Genomic DNA, 8,142 nt, shown 5'->3' with positions numbered 1-8,142 from the left:
AAATTTTATAAATAATTATTAATTGTGTTGGTTGAATGAGTTAAATGTGCATTAAAGTAAAAATTAAATGAATACTTTGTAAGCGTACCTTTACATATTCCTTGGAGCTGTTTTTTGGGAGGGGTATTTTGTAAACATAGTCTATAGTTTACTTGGAATGGTAGTTTGTAAACATTCCCTTACATATCTGCTTCAGCTGTTTACTTGGAGTAGTAGTTTGTAAACGCAATCCTGCTTTCTGCATGCTTACCTAGAAAGATATTTGGATAAAAAAAATCAAAAACCGAATAGATGCTATAATATTACTTCATACCTACAATGTTATAGTTATTATAATTATTTTTAAATGATTTTAATTAATTTAAAATAATTTTAATAAAATTTAAATAATTTTAATAAAATTTAAATAATTTTAACTAAATTAATAAAAAGAATATTTTAATATAATAATATTTTTAGGAATTATAATTTAAAATTTTAAAATTTAGAATTTAATTACAACTGTATAGCAAATAATTGCTACAATAGGTATAAATTATTTTATATATACGTTACCATGTGAAAATTAAATATTCACTTTAATTAAAATTATTATACATAAAATATTATTATATTAAAAAAATCTTTACCAATTTAGTTAAACTTGTTTAAACTTAATCCACATCTTTTTAAATTAATTAAAATTATTTTAAAATATTTGTAAAGATATTTTTGGTGACAAAAGGCGAATATATTCGCGGCCAACAAGGAGAAGGTAAATCATGGACGGCTACTCATCTTAGAATAGTGACTAGCACATAAGGGAGATATTTAACTCAGTTGTACCGAGATTTGAACCCCAGATCTTATGGTGGCAACACCTCATGCGCTGATCATTGTGTCCAGAGGAGACAATTGTAAAGATATTTTGGTGATAAAAGGTGAATATGTTCGCCCCTAGTGTCCTTGCCAACTCGTCTCAAGATTAATACGGAAAAAATAAATTACGGATAACTACTAATCTTAAAATAATAAATAATAAAAAAAATATTTATTTCAATTATGTCGAAATTTAAACCTCAAACGTTATGATAATAATATTTTATGCGCTAGACACGTTGTAAAGATATTTTGAGAGCAAATTTGGTTGAGGAGGCGTCCTTTTATTTATTTTAATAAAAAAACTCTATTGATCGTGTTAATAATTTAGGACGCCGCCTTTTAATTTTTGTCCAATATATTTTGAAAACAAACTCCTACAGTTTGGAGTGGTTTACTTAGAGGGATATTTTGCAAACGATTCCGCATTTCCACTGCCGCTGTGCAGAAATCGTCTCCTCCGCTTCGGTGCCATTTTCTAGGCGAGGTAGCGATGGAATCCGACATCGGGAAAAAGGCGAAAGGTGCTCATTTGTATCATTTTTTGTTTTTGTTCCATTTCGATCTGTTTCTTTATAGGAACCGCCTGACCGATCAGAATTTCACTATCACCGACATGGTAACCCTAGCAATCCCAATAGATATGCAAAATCTCATTCCGACGACACATGACCTCTTCTTATTGCACCAATTCCTGTAAAAATTTTCCAACATGGTAACCCTACCCAAAAAAGAAGAAATTTATGTGACTGCAGAGGATTAATTGTTTAATTCTTGGCTGATCCTATGGCACAGCAGGGGTCTGATGGACGCTGAGCGGCACGGCACGGTGGGGGAATAATGGCTGTGAAAGGAACTTTCATGGATAAGCACTAGTTCACCCTGGCCTTAGATTCAATAGCTGTGAAATGAGATTGAGTTAAAAGCACTGTGAAAATTCCTTTGTTGTAATTTTGTTCACAGTATCAGGGGCTTTGAATTCTGATGCAAAAGGAGGACCCCAGGAAGGCAGGAACTCACAATCTTCTATTGAATGAGGTTTGCTTACAAGCAAACCCAAGGGCCATGCACTTCACTATCAGTGCGTTGTCCTTTAGTTTATGACTCATTTAAGGCTTATGCTTCACGTTGTCATCTTAATTTCTTTCTATTTCATACATCTTCTCCAATTTATTTCCACCTTAACATTGCTAACATCTTTTGCCAATCAAGAGAAATAACTTGTGCAGTTTCATCTCCAAACATGTTCTATTTCAGATTTTCTTTCATTCTTAAAATTTATCTTTCCTGAGAGCTTTTCCCCAAGTTAATCTTTACAAGAATTAGTTATCATTGATATGTTTATTTGACACACTTCCATTATCTCTGATACAAATAAAGAACTCTTTTCACTACTAGCCACTTAGCGGTTGGCTATAACCGGTCTCGTAAATTACCTCCTTTCACATAATCTGGGATGGAAGGGATACCTGGGGTGAGCATAATCACCTTTTGCTATAATGATATAGATAAAAAAAGAGCATGATCATTGGGTTTCCCTATATAACACCAGGAAAGCCATTGGAAAATAAACCAAATCCTTTTTATCTTCTTCTTCCTTGTGCTCATCCAAACACCTCTTTTCTCAGCCTTCTCATCTTTTTTGCTCTCCTTTGTTTTCCATTTGAGGGACAAAAAAGAAGATGTGGGGGAGTGATCCTATATCTCAAAGTCCCTCTCAAGGCTCAGTTATGATGATGATCATCAGCTTCTTCCGTCATAAGCTCTATTAGAAAACTGCATGGTGGAGAGACTCATGTCCTCTTGATCTGCTGATCATAGAGATGGCTGGAAGAAGAATTGATGGCAGCGGTAGCACAGCAGGTTTTTTTGAAAATGGAGGGATCTATGCAAATGGAGATCACGAAGCACTTCTCGTTGGTGGATGTCATGGTAATTACTTACTTTCCAACTTCGTTTCTTGTTTTTAGAACTTCTATTTATTTATTTATTTTTACTTTTGATTGGAATGCTTTTTTAGGAAAAGCAAAGGTATGAGTTCTTGTCTTCCTTGAATATTAACTGTGGATTTTGTTGCACTTAAAGATACATAATCGTATAAGAATAAAGTAATCTTTCTTTATTATAAAAGTTTCAGATGATCAATGAAACTCTTGTTTCTGTTCAAAAATTCCATTGAGTTTGATTAGTTCCATCATACTGAAAACACTGAACTTATGCTTTTCTTAATAGTTTTCACTTCTTATCTAGTGACATTTTCATTCATATTTCCTTAAGAAAACAAGGATATGTTACATTGGAGATGGCAATCTAATGTTAGTATTGCTTATATCTCGAGAAAAAGTTGCTTGTTTGATGTTTCAGCAATATTCTCTGACTTTTCCCCTTATCTTTACGTAATAAACTTGATAAAAAAAAAGTTTTTGAGCAGTCTCTTCCAATTCTATTTTTATCATTCAGCTAGCAATAAGATTATTGTTCTTAATGCAATGATTACTGTATTTATCAAGTGTAGAGCAATACTACACTTCAGGTTCACAGTTCATAATGAATTCTGATGACTCTCAGGAAGGTATCTCAAGTTTGACTTGTACGAAACTGATTCAGACGAGTTAACTCCAAAGTTGGGCAAAAAGAAGCGTCTGAGGGTCGATCAAGTGCGATTCCTCGAAAAATACTTCGAGCACAAGAACAAGCTTGAGCCAGAGAAGAAACTGCAGCTGGCCAATGACCTTGGTCTGGAGCCAAGACAGGTAGCCATATGGTTCCAGAATCGACGCGCTCGGTTGAAGACCAAGCATCTCGAAAAGGAGTATGAATCCCTCAAGTCTAGCTATGACACGGTCAAGGTTGATCATGATAACCTTGCCAAGGAGAATGAGAAACTCAAATCTGAGGTGGTTTTTCTCACTGACAAACTTGTCAAGAAAGAGGAACCATTCAAGCTGCAGGAGATTATCAACACGGAGGCTGAGGCCATAGTTGGCAAACATGAGGGCTCCAGCTCTGCCAACGCTACATTAGAGTGCGAGAGCCTCATGAATGGCTTCCATTTGGGTGACAAGGATAAGGCTTTGGGTTATGGGTTCCTCAGGTCAGATCATCATCCATTCAGTTATAAGTTACAGGCGGAGGACCAAACCTTCTGGTCCTGGCCTTAACTGCACTTCCTAGTATTTGCTCGCGTGACAAACTTTGTTCTTAAAATAAAATCTCCATCTTTCATGTATTTTCTCTGTTCGGTTTTTTAAGCAACAAAGTTAAATCCCCTTATCCGAGTTCTTAATGAACAAAATAAAGCTAATTCTTTAGCCCCACGTGGCAAATTATGGAGGTCACATCAGACAAGACCTGTCTCCCTACATGTGGGAAATCAAAATTAATCGGATGAAATTCGAATGCTTACAATATTAAAAAAACATTAATTAATTCGAACGGCCCCACAATGTCATTTCCCACATCATCTCGCGACTTTGAATGGTCCCACTCTTTGAGACACCTGTCGAGTTGTACAAACAAATCTTTATTTTTGATAATTTAAATATTCAATTTTTCACACACGTGTCAAGCACACAGCAAAATCCAGTATAGTGATGGTAAAAAAAAAATTGACAACGTTTACTCTAGATGTCAACCTGTTAATATTTTATTGTGACAAAAAATAATACGTTCGTCTCAATATCTCTGTTAATTTGTCTCAGAATTAATACGAAGAAGATAAATTATGGATAATTATTAATTTTTGGAATAATGACTAGTATATAAGGGAGACATTTATCTCAATTTTTACTGAAATTCGAATCTCAAATTTTATTATGACAATACTTTATGTGTTAGTTAATAGATCTATATGAGGGGACATCTTGATAATATATCATGCACTGTAGCGAAATCCATAGTCACATGTCTTCGTTGTCATGTAATAGTGCAAATAGCGGAGAGAGATAAAATGCTAAAACTTGACATGTTGACTTTAGGAGGCGAGATGAATTTTGCACACGATCGATAACGATAAATTTGGTCAAATGTCTCCACATCTGTTTTTTATCTCCTCCACACAGTTGTATCCACAAAGCACTCGTCGACCTTCCTTCTCGCACCTCTCCCCCCACCTATTTAACTCTCTCGATAGTTTCTCTCGGTTCCTGGTATATTAATCACATTGAGAGATAGAATAATGATCCATTGCTTTTAGGGTCAAACACCGATCACTTGTTTGAGCTCGCGGTTTGCAGCTCCTACAAGTTCGGTATATATATCAAAGCGAGCACATCTTATCACTTTTCCGAAAAAAAGTCGACGAAGAAAGAAAAATCAAATCACAATGGTGCCGAGGTCAACGTTCTTCTTCTTCTCGCTGCTTTTCTTGGCCTCCGCCACCTTCTCCGCTGCGCACATCGCCGACTTTGATGATTACTGGAAGAAGAAGGCTGAATTGGCAGTTGCCAAAAATCAAGCCTCCTACAACCCCGACCCTGAATCCGTCACCAGCACCTTCAATGCCGATGTCCACAAGTAATATTTGTCTCTCTCTCTCTCTCTCTCTTTTTTTTTTTTTTTTTTAAATTTGGTCGATAATGCAAATCTGATCGATCGATCAATGGATTGTCAGAGAGACGCTGGACATGGAGGAAGAGACGGCGAACAGCACGAGAAGAGGGTTGCGCGGGAAGAAGAAGAATTTGATAGGGGAGCCCTGCGTGGCGACGAACCCGATCGACCGGTGCTGGCGGTGCCGCAGCGACTGGAGCAAGAACCGGAAGCTGATGGGTCAGTGCGCGAAGGGGTTCGGGCGGCACACCACCGGCGGGCTGGACGGCCGGTTCTACATCGTCACCACCCCCGTCGACGACGACATGGTGAACCCCAAGAAGGGGACGCTGCGGTGGGGCGTGATTCAGGACCGGCCGCTGTGGATCGTCTTCGCCAGCGACATGATCATCCGGCTCAGCGAGGAGCTGATCGTGAACAGCAACAAGACCATCGACGGCCGCGGCTTCAACGTCCGGATCATCGGCGGCGCAGGCATCACCCTCCAGTACATCCACAACATCATCATCAGCAACATACACATCCAAGACATCAAGCCCGGGAACGGCGGCATGATCCGCGACTCCGAGGTTCACTGGGGCTTCCGCACTCGCAGCGACGGCGACGGCATCTCCATCTTCGGGGCCAGCAACATCTGGATCGACCACGTCTCCATGGACAACTGCGGCGACGGTCTCATCGACGCCATCATGGGGTCCACCGCCATCACCATCTCCAACTCCCACTTCACCCAGCACAACGACGTACGCACGCCATGCATGCATTTATATCATCATACATGCGGATTTAATTTCCTGACACTAGATTTCTATAATTGACCTCGCTCCAATCAGGTGATGTTGTTCGGTGCTAGCGATGCCTACTCCCCCGATGCGATCCTGCAGATCACCCTCGCCTTCAACCACTTCGGCCGAGGACTCGTTCAGAGAATGCCAAGGTTTATATATTTAGATATATATGAAGCTAGCCTTCGATCACTGAATCTATTTGCTGATGATCATGCAGGTGTCGATGGGGTTTTGTCCATGTTGTGAACAATGACTACACCCATTGGCTGATGTATGCAATCGGAGGCAGCCAACACCCCACCATTCTGAGTCAAGGCAATCGATTCATTGCTCCACCAAACATTTTCGCCAAGGAGGTATGAATTATGATAAAAAAAAAAAAAAAAAAAAAAAAAAAAAAGAAGGTATATATATATATATGAAGAATTTGATCACTATATGTTACGATGTAACAGGTGACGAAGAGGGAGTATTCTCCAGAAAACGTGTGGAAGAATTGGAACTGGACATCAGACGGTGACCTATTTCAAAATGGAGCCGTGTTTATACCATCGGGCGTGACTCCGGACAAGGACGGCTTCCTCCTAAAGGACCTCATCAAGGCCAAGCCTGGCGCCTTCGTCACGAGACTCACTCGCTACTCCGGCGCTCTCGACTGCATCCGCGGCCGACCTTGTTAACATTATTCATTGAAGATTATTATCGATCGATCGAATAGGGTTTGAAGACGACGATCGACTATGTGTTTCCTTTTGACTCAACTGTTTTAACTAAACCTGATCAGGTCGAAAGGGCCTGTGCATGTTTAGTGACCATTTAATTTTGTTCTAGCTAACTTGGTTGGATTTTGGGCTCCTTAATTGTTGAGCAACGGTTGCCGCTAGCTCATCGAGTGCTACCTACTTAGCCGATCGAGAATGAACTACTGTTAATTTATGCCCATTTGGTTCATCATATGTTTTTTATTATTATTCTTATTATTATTATGTCCCTGTGATTTGTATTCCAATTTTGAAAGGGTAAAATTTTGAAGAAATTGATAATTAACCGCTTACAGACTTTGATCTTTCGCTCTCTTTCACCCATTTCTGTTTTAGCTGATTATGATGTTATAATATTTAACAACATCTCATGGCTCGAACAGATAATATTGTATGATATATGTGGTACTCTTTATAAAACTAATGATCTAGTTTTAGATCCTCAACTTTTCTTGAACCGATATTTAATTAGGTTCTTTTATATCATTGGTGAAACAAAGAAAATATTTCTGAAAAGAGAGTTATAATTGATTCCTTAACAAATGAAGCTTCTTTATAAAAGATTACACCAACTAATGTGCCTAATTTATATAGGTATTATAAAACTAAGAGCATAACAAAGAGAGAGTGATAGATGAATATGAGAAAAGAAAGGGGAGACATTTGTTTGATTTCCAATCAATTACATTCCAATAATTTTGTACATGTCCTATTTATAGGCAAAAAAAAAAAGTGGAACCGCCACCCTAGCAGCCCCCTGGCCCCGGCCCCATAAGATTCCAGAGGGAGTAAATCACGGTTAATGTTGGGCAGGATAGGTGACTGGGTACATGTCCTATTTATAGGACTAAGAGTATAAAGGTGAAGTGATAGGTCTCTTGACATTAAAAGAGGAGATGAAAAACTAAATGTTATATACTATTCTTTCAAATGTCAAGTAAGCAAAGCCTTTGTAAACAAATTGGCCAAATTGTCCGATGATTGGGTTTGTTGAACATTAATATCTTGAAGATCATGCATAATTTTTTTTTGTGATATGTGTTTCGTTCGATTACATTTAATGTATCCTCTCTTTAGTTGAGCAATGCATGCAGTATTATCCTCATATTGTTAGGATGTTTTTATTTAAAGGTAAATTAGGTACCTCTTGAATGTGATGTATTACAGATCTCAATCATACATAT

General features: G+C 38.2%; 2 protein-coding genes across 5 annotated transcripts; both read left to right on the top strand.

The window, feature by feature from the left end:
- The first annotated feature begins 1,241 nt into the window (after nucleotides 1–1,241).
- On the top strand, nucleotides 1,242–4,087 carry LOC121997808 (homeobox-leucine zipper protein HOX16-like). Of its 4 annotated transcripts, none has more exons than XM_042552433.1 (3): nucleotides 1,242–1,382; nucleotides 1,657–2,790; nucleotides 3,427–4,087. In XM_042552433.1, the coding sequence occupies exons 2-3, from the start codon at nucleotides 2,682–2,684 to the stop codon at nucleotides 4,017–4,019; spliced, it is 702 nt and encodes a 233-aa protein (XP_042408367.1). In that variant the 5' UTR covers nucleotides 1,242–1,382; nucleotides 1,657–2,681; the 3' UTR covers nucleotides 4,020–4,087. The 4 variants fall into 4 exon arrangements, with proteins under 4 accessions (XP_042408367.1, XP_042408366.1, XP_042408368.1 ...); XM_042552432.1 differs by having other exon boundaries at nucleotides 1,251–1,382; nucleotides 2,680–2,790; XM_042552434.1 differs by having other exon boundaries at nucleotides 1,269–1,382; nucleotides 1,654–2,790.
- Nucleotides 4,088–5,182: 1,095 nt separating this feature from the next.
- Nucleotides 5,183–6,877, top strand: LOC121995245 (pectate lyase-like). Its single transcript, XM_042549031.1, has 5 exons — nucleotides 5,183–5,373; nucleotides 5,471–6,152; nucleotides 6,243–6,346; nucleotides 6,415–6,553; nucleotides 6,653–6,877. Exons 1-5 carry the CDS (start codon nucleotides 5,183–5,185, stop codon nucleotides 6,875–6,877), a joined length of 1,341 nt encoding a protein of 446 aa, XP_042404965.1.
- The last annotated feature ends 1,265 nt before the right edge of the window (nucleotides 6,878–8,142 follow it).

Source organism: Zingiber officinale, chromosome 6A (genome assembly GCF_018446385.1).
Source record: "Zingiber officinale cultivar Zhangliang chromosome 6A, Zo_v1.1, whole genome shotgun sequence".
Taxonomy (NCBI): domain Eukaryota; kingdom Viridiplantae; phylum Streptophyta; class Magnoliopsida; order Zingiberales; family Zingiberaceae; genus Zingiber; species Zingiber officinale.
Note: the sequence above shows the minus strand (reverse complement) of the source record. Positions and strands in the feature narration are given on the sequence as shown.

Coding starts and splice junctions, on each gene's coding strand:
- LOC121995245 (XM_042549031.1), top strand. CDS start 5,183: ATGGTGCCGAGGTCAACGTTCTTCTTCTTCTCGCTGCTTTTCTTGGCC. Junction 6,347..6,414: donor CTCGTTCAGAGAATGCCAAG/GTTTATATATTT, acceptor ATGATCATGCAG/GTGTCGATGGGGTTTTGTCC. Junction 6,554..6,652: donor CAAACATTTTCGCCAAGGAG/GTATGAATTATG, acceptor ACGATGTAACAG/GTGACGAAGAGGGAGTATTC.
- LOC121997808 (XM_042552432.1), top strand. CDS start 1,352: ATGGAATCCGACATCGGGAAAAAGGCGAAAG. Junction 1,383..2,679: donor CATCGGGAAAAAGGCGAAAG/GTGCTCATTTGT, acceptor TGCTGATCATAG/AGATGGCTGGAAGAAGAATT. Junction 2,791..3,426: donor TCTCGTTGGTGGATGTCATG/GTAATTACTTAC, acceptor GATGACTCTCAG/GAAGGTATCTCAAGTTTGAC.